The following is a 17,804-nucleotide window of genomic DNA, read 5'->3' as shown; positions in this document are numbered from 1 at the left end:
TTTCTGCCTGCACCCCCACCCCCCACCCCCAAATATCCTGGGCACTGCTTTAGAACCGTACTCAATATTGAGGGTAAGGTATATTGAAAAGGGCACTGCGTTGTTAGGTGTAAAACTTGGGTTTTGATTCATTTAAATACATTACCTATTTGTAAAACAGATCTCATGATATCTGCCCTCTTTTCCTTCTAAAGTACTTGTGAGAATAAATGGGAATTGACTTAAGAATTCTAAAAGGTCTTTCTAAAAACATCTATTTGGGGGTGGGAGGTAGGGTGGGGTGGAAGGGTAGTACATACAACTAAATGCACATGCTACCATGAGGAAGGACCTAGATTCAAAACCCTAATCCCCAACTGCAGAGAAGCAGTGTTGCAGTTCTAGTTCTCTCTCTCTCTCCCTGTCTCCCCTCCTCTTCTCAGTTTCTCTTTGTCCTATCAAAAAATATATATATTTTCTACCCATAAGGTGACAAAGAGCTATGTTATACATACTGTGGACACTTGGTGACCTAAACAGAACAATCATTAAAGATTGTTAACAAGGACACTAGGCAGCTTAACAGCCTTACCAATTTTATCCCTAGGAAATACAAGAATTTATCCAACATGTGGCAACAAAAAGCCACCTATCAATCCATTACTTCAAGTTAATAGTAATCTATCAAAAACATATGTTTGAGACCTTCACAAATAGCAGTTTTCCAGTTTAGTACAGCTGGTTATATAATAATTAATCATGGTCTGCCACCTATCAATTCATTACTTAAAGTTAATAATAATCTATCAAAAAACAGATGTTTGAGACCTTCACAAATAACGCTTTTCCAGTTTAATATAGCTGGTCATGTAATAATTAATCACGGTCTTTTTTTTTTCTTTTTTAAAAGGTAGAAACAGAGAGGCAGAGTGTGAAAAGACCAAGACTGCAGTACTGATGTTTCTTCCTTCAGTGCAATGGAACAAAGGCCTGAACCTGGGTTTCACACAATGCAAAACAGCACCCTATCCAAGAGAGCTATTTTGCTGGCCCAAGTATCAGTCTTAATATATGGATATAGAAAATCTGGTGGGGGAGGCGGGCAGTGGTGTACCTGGTTAAGCGTACACATTACAGAAAATCTGGTGGGGATAATTTCCTATAAAATCAGTACTTACAATGAATGTGAAACAAACTGATTTCTTAAGTATAAATAGTAATTCTGAACCTCTTATCCTCCCACAACAAAAATTAAGGTAAATTTAAAATCGGTTATTCTCAGCCCTCATAGCACACAATCATGTGTGCTTCAACAAGATGATGCCCAGGCCCTACCACCAGATAATCTGATTTATTTTGTCTAGGGTACAGATCTGTGTTCCATTTCTTGTTTGCTTTCAAAAGACTCTCAGGTGTAGTGTAAGAAACAGTGGGATACAAATGACTGACAAACTTTATTAAAAAAATTTTTAACACGAAACTACATTTAAAACACTACAGTAGTTGCAACGTTGGCCCTCACTAGTAAATTTACTATGTTTAAGAAATCTACATTTTAGTGGAAAGATACAGCTTGTGGTCATAGCTCTGCAAAAAGGAAGGAAGGAAGGAAGATCTCCCAATTAGAAATTTATGAGCAAACTGAGAGTTAGCAAAGCTCTGGACAAGATCAGAAGAATAGAATTCAGTATAACCACAAGGCAAGATGGTTTGAAGGCAAGACAGACAGACTGGCATAAAATATTTAATCTTGGGCAGGGAAGATAGCCTAATGGTTTATGCAAAGAGACTCACATGCCTGAATCTCCAAAGTCCCAGGTTCAATGCCTAGCACCACCATAAGCTAGAGCTGAGCAGTGCTCTGATTAAAAAAAAGAAAATATTCAATTTTAGTTTAGAAAAATCGATTTGCTTTTTCCTACACTAGCAAATGCTGAAATTAAAGTACCTGAATTTATATACTTGATTTGCTTCTTTTTTTAATATTCATTTATTTCCTTTTGTTGCCCTTGTTTTATTGTTGTAGTTATGATTGTTACTGATGTCGTTGTTGCTGCGTAGGACAGAGAGAAATGGAGAAAGGAGGGGAAGAGAGAGGGGGAGAGAAAGATAGACACCTGCAGACCTGCTTCACCACTTGTGAAGCAACTCCCCTGTAGGTGGGAAGCCGGGATCCTTGAGCTTTGTGCCATGTGCGCTTAACCTGCTGCGCCACTGCCCACTCCCACTTGATATGCTTCTTTTTTTAAATTTTTTTTTATAAATATTTATTTTATTTATTTATTCCCTTTTGTTGCCCTTGTTTTATTGTTGTAGTTATTATTGTTGTTGTCGTTGTTGGATAGGACAGAGAGAAATGGAGAGAGGAGGGGAAGACAGAGAGGAGGAGAGCAAGATAGACACCTGCAGACCTGCTTCACCGCCTGTGAAGCAACTCCCTTGCAGGTGGGGAGCCGGGGTTCGAACCGGGATCCTTATGCCGGTCCTTGTGCTTTGCGCCACCTGCGCTTAACCCGCTGCGCTACAGCCCGACTCCCCTTGATATGCTTCTTACTAGCTATGTACTCTGGACAATTTATTCCAAAAATGTATGCCCTGGGTTAGAGATAGCATAAGGGTTATAGATATTCTATGCCTAATATATCCAGCATCACCATAAGTCAGAGTTGAGCAGTGCTCTATAAATAAATACATACATATAAAATTATGCTTTGTTTATAAACTGAAAATAGAAAAATCACCTGCACAAGCTATTGTGAAAATTCACTGTGCTAGCAAATAGCTTGCAACAATGTCTAAAAGAGCAATAGTAAATCCTTGGAGTAGAGTTGCTAGTACTTACTATAGGCAACTGTCAAACTACAGGGACCCCTGGAAATATTTTAATAAATGCCTCACATAGCTAGAACAATAATATTCTTTGTATTTACACAAAATCAATACTGAAATACTATGTTTGGATACAGGAACATCTATAACAAGGGAAAATAATATAATAATATAAATGTAATAAGGGAAAGTGTATTAAATTGTACTCACATTCCCAACTTCTAGCTATATAATCCACTGGTTCCAGGCTTCCTTTGTAAAAACTCTCATAAAAGTTAGCTGGAATTATCAGAACAGATTCCTTACTTAGTAGACCAAGACACATTTTATGTGAGTTCTCTAAATTGCTTATATTAAGTTTAGGTGTTTTAATTCCACAAAATTTTCAAAATATGAGTAGTAGTAGAAATTGTTACATATCAATGAATGAAAAAGGAATTAAAGTTCTGAATTAAATTAATTAATGAATTAAAGGAATTAAAGTAAAAAGGAATTAAGTGAGTACCTACTATATGAAGAACATTTCCCCAGACTTCATCCAATTTTATAGGAGTCTCAAATAGCTTTGTGAACAGAGGATTGTTGTGGATGAGGAAAACAGAAGTCTGATGGCTGACAGGGTCATTTTCTTTTGTGAAATATGTGTATACATATATATGTATACACACACACACACACACACTGCAACAGAGATTATACTTCTACTTTCAAATGCTTATGCTTCCTTCATTAATTTTACCCTTAAGGAGCTTCTACATTTACCCCCAATCTTGAAGCATTTCTTCACCAAGCTTCAATAGTTTTGGAGGGTGTTAATCTGCAATTAAGTTTTTATTTCCAAAACAAGGAATTGAAGTGTTTTAAGTGTATTATATAACTACAAACTAAAATGAGATTCTACAACTTTATCAAAAGCAGTTGGATGCTCTAGTGCAGATCTTTTTATAGTATTTCTAATGAAATTTAAAAAAAGATTGTCCAGGTTCAATCCTCCATACCATCATAAGTAACAGCTGAGCAATGCTCTGGGAAATAAAAAAAATAAAAGTGAATTTCACAGAAATATTTCTGGGCCAGGTGGTGGTACAATAGTAAAATGTTTTAAGTTACCATACATGAAGACCTGGGCTAGAGACCCCTGGTTCCCACCTGCAGGGGAGACGTTTCATGAGCAGTGGAGCAGACTGCAGTGTCTGTCACTCCTTCTCTCATACATTTCTATCATAATACAAAAAGTGGCAATTATAATTTGCCACTGTACTATGGGACTAAAATGCAAACATAGTATCTTAGTGGGTGGTATTGGTAGAAATACACTATAAAATAATACTCCCTACATGACTCTGTGCCTGTTTTCTTAATTGTAAATGGAATCAGAACCTGTCTACTTAAAATTACAGTGGGAATAAAAGATACATCCCACAGGTTTACATGGTTTCAAAACACTCTTCTCTGCTGCCCAGACTAGACTCCTTCCTTTTGCTGAGCAAAATATTACATCAAGTTCTGATTTATTTTATGCTGACTTGATATAAACTGGTGTTACTAATGGAGATAACACAAAATTCTTCACACACCAACAAGATATTTTTAAAAAATATTTTTATGGTGGGGGGGGCTGTGTGGTGGTACATCTGATTGAACACATGTTACAGTGCACAAGGAACCAGGTTCAAGCCCACAGCAGTGGTGAAGCAGGTCTGCAGGTGTCTCTCTATCTCCCCTTTCCTCTTGGTATCTGGTGGTCTCTATCAAATAGAGGTAATAAACTTTTAAACATTTTTATTGAACTAGGGAGACAGCATATTGGTTATGAAAATGACCTTCATGCCTGAGGTGTCAAAGTTTCAGGTTCAATTCTCAAATAGTACTAACTACTATATGCCAGAATTGAGTAATGCTCTGACTGAAAGATAATGTTCATAAAACACTTTTATTTATAAATACAAGAGAAGACTCAGGGCATCACTACAACACGTGTGATAGCAGGACTCGAACTCAGGATCTCATGCTTTTAAATGGAAATCTCTTGTCATGGTACCACTTCCTGAGCCACTGAACCTTTTAAAAGCTCAATCCACACAGGGCCAATTATTATATGGCTCGTAAAACATCACACTTGGATAGTGTGCTGCCTTGCTATATGCACAACCCAGCTTCAAACCTAGTCCCCACCACATGGAAGGGAAGCTTTAGTGCCATAACTCCTCTCCTTAAGAAAAAAAAAAAAAAAAGTATCATTATAGGACTTGGGAGCTAGCTCAAGGGTTGAACACTGGGCTTGCAAGCCTGAGGCTGTAGGCTCCATCTCCCATCACACCCTTTGTCAGAGCAAAGCAATGCTCTGGTCTCTCTTATAAAATTAAATACGTCTTTTGTTTTTCCTTGCCACCAAGGCTTTACAACTGCTTTGTGCCTAGCCTATACAATTCTACCACGTCTACAAAATTATGTATTTTTTCCCCAAGATAAGAGAGTGAATGGTAGAGACAAAGAAGAGATACTGTAGTACTTTATCACCACCCCTTGGAGCTTTCCCTTTATGTAGTGCTCCTATATGGCAGTTAGGGATTTGAAAGTAGTTCCTTGAGCAATAAAATGTGCACTGCACCAGGTGAGGCATCTTCCCATTCAGTATATCTTTAAAATGATGCTATCTGAAGAAAAAAAAACCCTGAAATCATCTAAATTGCTTTAGAAACTTGTTTTCCTAAACTTGACTGTAATTCTGAAACACTTCACAATAATGTACTTTCATTAACTTAAAATTTTCTATCAACTAGATTAGAGAAATAGACTTTTCTGAACCAGCAAAATAGCTCACTTGGATAGTGTGCTGCTTTGCCATGTGCCTGAACCAGGTGTGAGCCCTGCCCCCACTATAAGCACGGTATCTCGCATCATAGGGTAGTAACTTGTAATTTATGACAGCAAAAAGGAAATTAATATTTTTGTTTCAAACAGAAATACAGGAAGTCTGCATGTAAATCTTAAAGAACATTCAGGGCCAGTTTATTATTCATTAAACTCAGGTCATTTGCCTTGTATACAGAACATCTAAACAGTAATGAAATAGTCCAATGACTTGAAGGTTTCTCCAAGCAGAAAGCAAAGATGTGTGCTTATGAAACTACTAAAATGGTAACTAGAAAGTAAAATTAAATTTTCATTCTACAAATAATGGGTTACTCAAGTTAAAATAAACTATTATTTTTGTGGCAGTTAACTGGGCTCCTCAGAAGTACAATGCAGCTCAAAACTTTAAGGGGATGGGTTTCTTTGTAGTTGGATTTCAATTTTCTTTAAAATTGTTAAGCACTCTCAAGCAAGAAAAATGAATTTCAAGGAAATGGAGTGACATTAATCCTAACACTTTTTCTTAAGACTTAATTATGTAATACAAGTAACATACACGTTTCAGGGGTACAACAGTCACTATTTATATACAAATAATCACTACAGTAAGCCTGCTTAACATCCCTGACCATAAACCGTTATAGAATCAGCTTGTGATGTAAATTTTTCACGATCTACTAAGTAATTTTCAAATATGAAGTACAGCACTATTTCCACTAAGTTGTATACCACTTCCATGGCTTATAACTGGGAATCAGTCCTTTTTGAATTCCCTTCACACATTTCTAGCTGCCTAATGCTAAATCAAGACAATACCTTCTACCCCAAGTACTAAGAGCACATCATAAAGGTAGCCTGCCGTGAATTAACTACAGGAAAGTATTTACAAAAGTTCAAAAATATTGTAATTCTCCAAAGTCAACTGCAATTTAAAAAAAAAGAAAGAAAAGAAAAGAAAAGAAAAGAAAGAAAGAAAGTAAGAAAGTCCTTAGGAGTTTTCTGTTCTTGTTCGAGGAAAAGAAATTCCTCCTTGGCATTGTAAGATTTCCAAACACCCCATTTGCCCTCCCAGGGTCTGAGCGCCAATGACATCTCTAGCTGCAACTCTTTTGTGTAGACTCCGGCACAGTCGGTGCTGCCTTTTAAAAAGCAAGTCTTGCTGAAAACTCCCCAAGAATCAACTCCAAGAGGAAGAAAGAAAGAAAGCAAAGAAAGCAAAGAAAGCAAAGAAAGCAAAGAAAGCAAAGAAAGCAAAGAAAGAAAGAAAGAAAGAAAGAAAGAAAGAAAGAAAGAAAGAAAGAGAAAAGAAAGAAATGCCCAACCCAGGCAGCAGACTTCTTCACCAGGATTCTTTTTGTTTTCATCAGCCCGAGGCGGAAGCCTCGACTGGAAGGCGGAGACTTGGAATCTCCAGGCTGTCGGTCAGAGAGAGAGAGGTATCGCCTCCCGGCTGTCGCCAAGTCCATCCCCCACCCTCTTTCGCCATTCATCGCGCTCCCTCCCCTCCCCCCATCATGTGACCGCAGCCCGGACTCCGGGCTTGTTTTTCCCCTTGGCTCAGCCCCACCGCGCAGGCGCCCCGGAGCCCATTCATTCGAACTGCGTAACAATGAGCCCCAGGGCCCAGCGGCTCCGCGAACTCCTCAGCTCAGTCCGAGGCCCTCGTCGCCCCCTCAAGGAGGCGGTGCCTTGCTTGGGGTCCCCCATTTCCAAGCGCCCCCCCTCCCCCACCGACTGCCAACCTTCGACCCTCCGCCCACAAGCGGGGAGCTAAAGTCAAACTTTCCCGGGGCTGATTCGGTACTGCGTCGTCCCTGCCCCCGCTCGGACGGACACAGCTCGGCACCCAGCCCGGCCACCCACCGCGCACCCCCCTCCAGCAGTGGCGGCCCCCTCCACTCCTCCGACTCCCCCGACCCCCCCCCCCAACGCCAAAGTTGCGGAGCCCCGGGGAGCTCGCGAGAGGCGCCGTGTCCAGGGTTCGCTTGGTCAGTTATCCGACAGCTAGCTGCCCCCCAGGCCAAAGATATTCCCTAGAGGAAGGAGTAGCGCCGAGGCCAGCTGCCCCGGCCATCGGATCCTCTCGGGAACCTGCCCCTCCCTTCCCCACCCCCACCCCTTCCCGAAGTGAAAGACAACAAACCCGCCACTGAGTGCGGGCAGCCCGGATGCGGGGCGCCCAGGCCACGACAACACCACCCGAGGTACGTGTACCCCCAATACGACAGACGCTGGTCTCTTCTGCGCGCGTTAGTGCTCGGGACACAGCTTTTACTCCTCAACCGAAACTTTCCTACTTACCAAACCCGTCGCCATTACCAAGTCTTTCAAGCTTCGTCTTCCCCCTCCCCTCAACCCCGGAGGCTGAGCCTCCGCCCAGCTCTTTCGCCCTCTTATTGGTCTGCAAGGCTGCCATTCGATCGTTTCTCATTCCCATTGGGTGACACCGTGGTCCTTCTCGGGGGGCGGGCTTGTATTGACTTTTGTCTTGTGTTGACTGGAGGAGATGGAGTGTCAATCATGAAAGTGAGCTCTTCGGATTGGATTGCTGCCGAGACTCAGGGGACCCAAGCCAAACTTTGTCCCCGAAGTGGATTATGGGTTTGTAGTACTACATTGTTGGATGCCTCTGGGAGAAGCCGGGCAAGGGGAACAAGTTGGACTACATATCCCAGAGATGTGTGCCGAACACAGTCTTGATAGTAAACAAGAGTCATAGGGACACGTGTATCAGCTCGTTTGTTTTGGTGTCTCAGACAAAAGGGAGGGGGCGGAGGAAGGGAGTGTTTTAAAGCTTTTGGTCTCTTCTCTTCCTTTGGGCCTCTCCTAGAGCTCAGAGTAGTCCCAGTCTGTCGCAGCACCCATTCCAGGCCACAAATAGCCAGTCTCTTGCTGCTTAAAGATTGGCAGCAAGCCAAGGTATTGTTTTAGTGGGAGGGGAAGGGAATGACTGCATAAGCGGAAGCAGTGCAGACTTGTGAAGGACCCAGTTACTCACAAATGAGACCCAGGCACCACGGGGGTAATAAAGGTGGGGGTGTACTCCACTGGGAAGAACTAGAATTCTTTTATCCTGAGTCTTGCCTCGCCTCGCCTACCCCGTGGATAACTACTCAAGTTTTCTTTGTCACTCTCTTAAGTACACCAAAATGTGGTTGAATGCTGGCTCTATGCCAGGCACTGAGAGACTCAAGTGATGGATAAATTTAAGGTTTCGAGAATTTACAAAGCTTTAGTGTGTGTGTGTGTGTGTGTGTGTGTGTGTGTGTGTGTGTGTGTGTGTGTTTTGACAGGAGAGAGGCTGGCAGGCGGTTACTATGGGTTTGAAAATTGAAGCAAGTCGAAACAGTGTTTTCTGTATCCACCAACTTGCTCTCTGGTTAAAGTAATGGAGGAATCTAATGTGTGTAACTTAACTGATTTAATTTTTGAAGGATTCAGACTTCTCTGGTGAGTTTTTGTTACCTATTTTTCCCCTTCGGGAGGGTTCCCATTGATGAAAGAATGTCTTTCCTCTTAGTCTCCACTAGAGTTCCTCCTTAAATTACTCATGCTCTGACTCAGGAGATGACTTCTCAGCTTTATAGTTACCTTCACTTTAAACATGGCTGTCTATCATAGCCCATTTAGTCTGTAATTGCTGTTTTTACCATTCCTATTACCGAGGCATTATTAAGCATTTTTCCTTTGAACCTTTACTGTTTAATCATTTAAGCTGTGCTTTAGGTTTTATGTCTTTAGAACGCTTTACATATGCTTAAACCTAAAAGGAGGAAAAGTAACACTAGTAAACGAATAGGGTCAATTTTTTTTTGTAAAGACCCTGAAGCTATAGTTATTTTTTCGAAACCCACAAATTTCTTAGCTTTATAAAAATCTACCTGAAAGTCACATAACAAAACAGGAACGTCAAAATAACCTTCATATGTTGAAAAAAGTTTTTAGATACTTTCAGGGATCCCCCTTTTGAATCCTGGAAGTGAAAGTTTTTATAAACTAGTCCCCCTACCAAGTCATCAAGGATTTACTCTCAGTGTCTATAAATAGTAAGCACAGAGCCATTGTGCTGGGAATCAAAATTATAAACTTTTTAATTTCTTTACAAAAAAAGACAAATCTGGAATTCACCTAATAGTTTAAAATTAACATCAGACATGCTTATGTCTAATTGAGACTCCTTCCATGAGCTAAAAGAAATCTCAACCCCAAACTATCCCCCCAAAAAGAGTTGTCAAAACCTTGAGCTATTCTTTTCTGCTCTTAAATGCTCTTAAATACCCTGGGGATCTTCTTTTATCTCACCCTTATTTTTAAAGGTTTGTTGTTGTTGTTTAAAGATTTATTTTTTTAGGGACTGGATTGTGGCACACTTGCTAGAACGCACATGTTAAAGTGAGCAAGGACTGGGTTTGAGCCCCCAGCTCCCAACCCCCACCTGTAGGGGAAAGCTTTGTGAGTGGTGAAGCAGTGTTACAGGTGGTCTCTCTGTCTCTGTTCATCTCTATGACCCCATTCTCTCTCGATTTCTGGCTGTCTTCTATCAAATAAATAAAGATAACTTTAAAAACTTTTTTAAAGAAGGGGTTATTTATTTGAAAGAGAGGAAAACCAAGAACATCACTATGATATATGTGATGGTGAAGCTCTAACTCCAAGACATCATGCCTGAGGCTCCAAGGCCTTATACACTGTACCACCTTCCAGGCCACTGAAGAGGCTTTCTAGGTGAGAGATTTTGCTAAAAGCCTCAGTAGAGAAATTTTGATAGTTGGACAATACTGTGTAAAGAATAACTTCAAGATATTGTGCATTGTAGCTTCTCTGGCTAACACTGAGTTTAACATTCAAAAATAGTTCCAATTTGTTGACCTCTGAGCTAGTTCATAAGGAAGCAAAGACATAAGATATTTTCACATACTTTTATTTTTGTCTAAGTCATCAAATACGAATAAAATTCTAACAGTTCAGTCACAACTGCATAAATACCAGTACTACAAATCTTTTTTATTAAAACTTTTGTAGTTTTACCTTTTTAGAATTTTATGTATTATGTATTAGAGACAAAAATTGAGAGACGAGGGGGAAGAGATACATAGAGAAAAACCTTTAAAACAACTTCACCACTCATGAAGTCTGCCCAACCCCCCTCTCCCCCAAGGTGGGGACAGGGGTTTGTACCCAGATCCTTGGCATTGCAATATGTGCAGTCATCCAGGTACACTACCACCTAGCCCCAGTGTTATAATACTTTACACCTTTGAAGTCGATAATTGGGCCTGTCTTCTGACTTTCCTGGGAATATAAATGAATGTATTAGTACCTTATGTGTTTTTATGATTAATTCTTTGCATGACTAACAATCAGCCCCATCATAAGTCAGATCAGAGATAAAAGTACAAAATTTATTAAGCTCTCATAGAAAAAGTTTCTATATATACATTTTAGTCTTTCACTAAAGATCTCATAAAATAATTTATATCTATTCTTAAGGTGTTTCCATGATAAAATTGGTGTTAGTATGTCAACCCAGAAGTATTAGTGAAGCTGATAACACATTAACACAAACTGCCAGAATGCTAAGAAGTTATCACCTAAAAATCAAAATATCTTCTTAGCAATTTATAAAAGTATTTGTTGTTGTAGACAAGTCTTAATTTCTTAAAGACTGTAAAAGCAAAACTAGGTTAAGTTCTACTTAAGGGTAAAATTAAATGATTTCTTCCCCTTCATTCCATCTTATTGGATACTAGAACTGCTGGACTAAGAAAAATAGAGTTTCAAGTATGTACTGCTCAAGTTGTTAAAAGATAAGCAAAATGAAATCATTCCAATACTAAGATTACAAAATGGAGCACCTGACATGTTCAAAGTAGGAATTTTAGGTAGATTAAGCACTTAGAAATGTCCTTTCATATATATTACTGTAAAGTGAGTTAATTTTATAAATAACTTAGTTCAGAGAATTCAGGTGAAATGTGTCCCAGAACTTTACCTCCAGAGCCCTAGCCCACTAGAGAAAGATAGAAACAGGCTGGGGGTATGGATTGGCTTGCCAATGTCTGTATCCAGTGGAGAAGCAGTTACAGAAGCCAGAAATTCCACTTTCTGCACCCCATAAAGAATTTTGGTCCATACCCCCAGAGGGGGAGAAATGCTAGGGGAAGATGACCAGAGGGCTCTGAACTCCAATTCCATCAGAACTTGGGAAGAAAAGAGGAAAATGGACATTTGGAAGTAGTAATAGGTGTAGGTGTTCCATAGAAAGGAAGGGAAGGTAGGACTATAGAAATAACAAAAGGGCAAATAGATATAAATATAGATAGATAGTTATAGAAGTAATAACCAACCCATACCTGTGACCTTGGGAGAACTATTACAGTTCCCAGTGGAGGGCATGGGGATACAGAACTGTGGTGATGGGAACTGTGGAATTATACTCGTTATCACTTTTTAAGTCAATATTAAATCACTAATTAAAAAAAAAACTCAGGTGATTTCAAATTGTAAAGAAATGTCTGGGAGCTAATGATATCATTAAAAATTGATAAATGTTTACTGTACACGAAGACCAAGACAGGTATGATTTCCTTCTCCTTACTTGCAGGGGAGAAACTCCACAAGCAGTGAAGCAAGTCTGCAGGAGTCTCTCTTTCTCTCTCCCTTTCTATTTCCCACTCCCCTCTCAATTTCTCTTTCTCCTATCAAATAGGAAAAAATGACTGCCAGGAGCAGTGGATTCATAGTGCCTGCAACTAACCCAGCCATAACCCTGACAGCAAGGGGGAAAAAAAATACTAGGAATTGAGAAATGGGCCTTGTGCTTGTAATTCTAGATGAAACTAAAGAGATAAGGTTTTGCTAATTATCGTAAAGTAAGATCTTTCCTCAATGGTTGACGTGTGGGTTTATCATCACCACTGAGAAGGGGAAAAAAAAAATCAAAGGAAAAATATGAATCAAGAATGACTGTTGGATTTCCAGTCTGGGTAGGTTTTCTGTCTTATATAATTGTGGTGTGATGAGATTACTGAAATGGGGACTGGGACAATGGAAAAGAAGGAGTTTAAATGACAAGCTTGCTACCCATAAAAGAAATGTATGTACAGGGATCTTTTAAGCAACCAAACATATTTGGAATTTAAAAGATCCAAGTCCAGAGAAACTTGTGTGTCCTTAGGACATCAGAGGGAAATATTCCTTTAGGGTCTCAATTATGCTCATGATATTTCTACAAACTGTCCAATTCGGTATAAATGAAAATCTACTTATAGAAGGCAGCAACTAGTTCTACTTGATCCCACTTCCAATTTTTAGAATAAAGGGAAATATGAGCATTTTAATTTACTCAAATGAGTATTCTTATGGCTTTCTGGAATAGATTATTCCTATTATCTGAATACAGCCCCCATATATCTACTCTTGTCTGTGATATCCAACATATTTTTCTACATATTTCCTTTTGATTGTTAAATGTACATGATTTTTTTATTATTTTCCCTTTGTTGCCCTTGTTTTTTATTGTTGTAGTTATTACTGTTGTTATTGATGTCATCATTGTTTGTCATTATGGTTTGGGGGTCCAGCAGGCCGGGCTAGCTTTGGGGCAGTAAACAGAGACTCGAGGATACACGGCTGGGCCGGGAAGCTATATTTCTTTATTCACGAACGACGATTCATAAACTAACCCAAACTAATCACCACACAGATCTGTCCTGCACCTTTCTCCTCTGGCGGCTCTGCCAGAACTCCAGCACTACGTAGCATAGGGGGCGGGAAGAAAGAGAGGCGTGAAACTAGCAAGGGCCAAACCAATTCTCCTGGTGGGGAAGAGCGAGACCAAACCAATGTGAAGCATAGCAACAATTGTTGGATAGGACAGAGAGAAATGGAGAGGAGGGGAAGACAGAGAGCCGGAGAGAAAGAGAGACACCTGCAGACCTGCTTCACTGGTGGGGAGCTGGGGGCTCAAACCACGATCCTTACTCCAGTTCTTGCGCTTTGTGCCACGTGTGCTTAACCCGCTATGCTACTGCCCGATTCCCTAAATGTACATGATTTGAAAATCAAATGTGATGAAGAGCAGGAAAGATTGTATGTTCAGGTTTAACAAAATAGCTCACCTGGATTGTGTCCCTGCCTTATCATGTGCATCTCCCTGATTTGAGCCTAGATCCCACTGCACTGGAGGAAGTTTTGGTGCTGTGGTATTTTCCCCTTCTCTCGGTCTCTCTACCTGTCTCTGTCTCTGTTTCTTGCTACTCAAAAAATAAAGTCATGATGGAACAGTGAAGCCCTGTTGATGATAACAAAAAGAAGAATGCACAGAGCTGGGGAAATAAAGCAATTTTGCAACTGGCGTTCATGTCTCAGGTACCAAAGGTTTAAGCAAGTTTCAATTATCTGAAGCCACAACTGAGCAGTGTTCTGGTTAAAAAATTATATATATACATATTTGTATATTAATGCATACATAAATACACATCTTAACCACACTGCTAGACTTAAATTTTTTGGATTTCATTTTCTTTTCCCTATTAGTTACAATCTTCTTTTCCCTATTAGTTACAGTCTTTTTTTGTCAGTAAGTAGGTGTCTGCTGAACAAATGAAGTTGATAGAAAATAAGCCACATGAATGTTCTTATTATATAGTATATTGTGTGTTAGGCTGTATATTACATGCTGCTTTGAACATTGCTAAGTAGCTTCCATATGCTTTGCCACTTGATCTACAGGTCTCATCTTTTAGCTACATTATATAAACACTACTCTTAAGATGCTAATCACAGACTATTTGTCTAATACACTTCAGTGCTTTCAATAAATAGCTTATAATGACCTACAATAATTAAAAAGTTGATATTTAAATTAATCTTTAAGGAATAATTAAGAAAAAGATTTGCAAAGATGTCTCTATTGGGAGCACCTCTTCTAAAATAATTACATTATCTGCCTTTAGGAAATATCATTTATGAAGGGGGCCAGGCAGTAACACACTGGATTAAGCGCACGTAGTATGAAGCAGAAGGAGATTTGAAAGGATCCCAGTTTGAGCCCCACCTCACAAATGGTGAAGCAGGTCTGCAGGTGTCTTGTCTTTCTCTCCCCTTTTCTGTCTCCCATGCCTCTCTCAATTTCTCTCTGTCCGATCCAAAAAATCAAAAAAATAGCCTCCAGGAGTGGCGGATTCTTAGTGCTGGCCCTAAGCTCCAGTGATAACCCTGGAGGGAAAAAAAAGTCATTTATGATTATTCCAAGAATATGAGCCTTTGGCCTAAAAAAAAAAAAAGGCAGCGAAGTTCAAAGAATATATAATTTATTCTGTTCCTAGATAGATTTCGTTTTTTATTTATTCCCTTTTGTTGCCCTTGTTGTTTTTTATTGTTGTAGTTATTATTGTTGTTGTCGTTGTTGGATAGGACAGAGAGAAATGGAGAGAGGAGGGGAAGACAGAGAGGAGGAGAGAAAGACACCTGCAGACCTGCTTCACCGCCTGTGAAGCGACTCCTCTGCAGGTGAAGAGCCTGGGGACTCAAGCCAGGAACCTTATGTGGTCCTTGTGCTTCATGCCACATGCGCTTAACCCTCTGTGCTACCGCCCGACTCCCAATTTAAAAGATTTTTAAGTAGGAAAATAGCTGAAACTGCAGACTTGTAAAGGTCTCCTTCTACTCTAATTTTTGAGCAGTTATGTTTTATTTCGTCTTAGGAAGGAGAGAAAGATAGACACCTGCAGACCTGCTTCACCGCCTGTGAAGCGACTCCCCTGCAGGTGGGGAGCCGGGGTTCGAACCGGGATCCTCATGCCGGTCCTTGTGCTTTGCGCCACCTGCGCTTATCCCGCTGCGCTACAGCCCGACTCCCCCTAGATAGATTTCTAGTAACAAAAATATAAAATCAAGGATCAGAAGACAGCTCATTTTGTAGAGCACATATCTATTTGTGTTTAAGATCCTGAGTTTGAAACCCAGCACCACATGGGAACACCATGGATGGCACCAGGAGAGTTATATTGATGGTAGAGTAGTAAGTAATGAAAAAGATGAGGCAGGGGGAGTCGGGCGGTGGCGCAGTGGGTTAAGCACACGTGGCGCAAAGTGCAGGGACCGGCATAAGGATCCCAGTTCGAGCCCCCGGCTCCCCACCTGCAGGGGAGTCGCTTCACAGGCAGTGAAGCAGGTCTGCAGGTGTCTGTCTTTCTCTCCCCTCTCTCTCTGTCTTCCCCTCCTCTCTCCATTTCTCTCTGTCCTATCCAACAACAAAGCAACGTCAACAATGGCAATAATAACCGCAACGAGGCTGCAACAACTAGGGTAACAAAAAGGGGAAAAAATGGCCTCCAGGAGCGGTGGATTCATGGTGCAGGCACCGAGCCCAGCAATAACCCTGGAGGAAAAGAAAAAAAAGATGAGGCAGGGTGATAGTTCAACTGGTAGAGCACAGGTTTTACGATGTACACAGACCTAGAATGGAACCACAACGTCACATGGAAATACTATGGACATCGCCAATGGAAGCTCAATGGTAATGGGTGTTTCTCTTTCTCTCTTCATCTGAAATACGAAGAATTAAGTCAGCCTAGGGCGATGGGCAATGGCACACCAGGTTAAGCACACTTAGTGCAAAGTGCAAGGACCTGCGCAAGGATCCTGGCTCAGCCCCCAGGCCCACACCTGCAGGGGGGTCGTTTCACAAGCAGTGAAGCAGATCTGCAGGTGTCTCTCTCTCTCTCCCTCTCTATTCTCCCCTTCCCACTCTCAACTTTTCTCTGTCCTATCCAATAAAGTGAAAATAAAGGCCTCCAGAAGCAATGGATTTGTAGTGCTGGCATCAACCCCCAGCCATCACCCTGGAGGCAAAAATAAAAAGTCAGCCTAAGAACAGTGGAACTGTACATATTCAGAGTCCCAGCAAAACAGCACCATTTTTTTGGTTGTTGTTGTTTTTGTTGTTATGGCATCGTTATTGGATAGGACAGAGAAATGGAGAGAGGAGGGGAAGACAGAGAGGGGGAGAGAAAGGTAGACACCTGCAGACCTGCTTCAGCGCTTGTGAAGCGACTCCCCTGCAGGTTGGGAGGTGGGGGCCTGAACCGGGATCCTATGCTGGTCCTTGTGCTTTGCACCATGTGCACTTAACCTGTTGCACTACCTCCTGACTCCATGTAAGCTGTTACTAACCTTCCTCCAGTAAAAACATAAAAAAAGGAGAAAATTAGAATAACTTTGAGATTCTGGCTTTATATTTACTCACTACTCATAAATCACTGTTCTACTTTATAGACTTTTGTTTTTTCATGTTAAAACATTCAAGCTTTATTTCTGGATTGTAATCAAGAACCAAGGATTCTTTTTTTTTTGTCATTTGCTCCAGGCCAGTTTTTTCAGATGAAGGGTGAGGGTATGATGCCACAGCGCTGAAGCTAGCTCTATGCAGTGGAAGACAGGTTTGAAACAGGGTCATGTGCATGGCAGGTCAAGCATGCTTTCTGGATTTTTTTTTTTAATTTGTAATTTAGTAGTGACAAAAAATTATAAGACAATAAGTATATAGTTCTACACCACTCCTACCACCAAAGGTTTGTAACCCCTCCCCCATGATAAATACCATAGTTCTCCCAAAGTGTTCCATATGGGTTGACTGTTTTTCATGTTCATATATTTCAGTTTTCTATGTTACATATATGAGTGAAATCACCTATCAGTTGTCCTTCACTTCCTTACTTCACTAAGCATAACCATCTCTAGTTCCATCCATTTTGTACCAAAGGACACAATCTAGTATTTTTAAATTGCCAAGTAGTACTCCATTGAGTACATGGCAAATAGATTTTTTTTTTGTATTTCTAGGACTCAAATGAGTAGTTTTTATTCCATATATAGGCTTCCCTCAATTCTTTATCAAAGTATTTCACGTAGGATTTTTCCCCCTCAGGGGTTTTAAACTTTTAATCAGTAAAATGAAACAGCACATGCGCCAAGAAGCACATGAGCCATTCTGGCAAAGGCCCTGGCTGACTGCTATATGGAAGCTGATGCCTGCTTTCTGCTTTCATTCACAACTAAGGCCCAGTCTTCACATCCTTTCAAAATCATTCCTACACCTATTATAACTTCCAGGTGTTCTTCCTTTTCTCTCTTCT

The 17,804-nt window shown here is 40.5% G+C and overlaps 1 protein-coding gene across 3 annotated transcripts in view; it reads right to left on the bottom strand.

Annotated features, from left to right (window-relative positions):
- HBP1 (HMG-box transcription factor 1) overlaps positions 1-8,068 on the bottom strand; it is a 30,251-nt gene extending 22,183 nt beyond the window's left edge. The window contains exons 1-2 of one of the 3 annotated variants that reach the window (XM_060196397.1): positions 1,928-2,002; positions 1,774-1,840 (exon numbers count right to left, since the gene is read on the bottom strand). Coding sequence is in view for 1 of the 3 variants with exons in the window: in XM_007528315.2 (XP_007528377.1) it covers positions 7,966-7,980 (15 nt within the window). In the remaining 2 variants the exon portion in view is untranslated. Of the gene's footprint in view, positions 1-1,773; positions 1,841-1,927; positions 2,003-7,807; positions 7,932-7,965 lie in introns of those variants that run through there. The other 2 variants (XM_007528315.2, XM_007528316.2) reach the window with 2 other exon arrangements.
- Between the last annotated feature and the right edge of the window lie 9,736 nt (positions 8,069-17,804).

This window comes from Erinaceus europaeus, chromosome 8 (assembly GCF_950295315.1).
Source record: "Erinaceus europaeus chromosome 8, mEriEur2.1, whole genome shotgun sequence".
NCBI lineage: Eukaryota > Metazoa > Chordata > Mammalia > Eulipotyphla > Erinaceidae > Erinaceus > Erinaceus europaeus.
The sequence above is the reverse complement of the archived record's forward strand: the minus strand, read 5'-3'. Positions and strand labels throughout refer to the sequence as shown.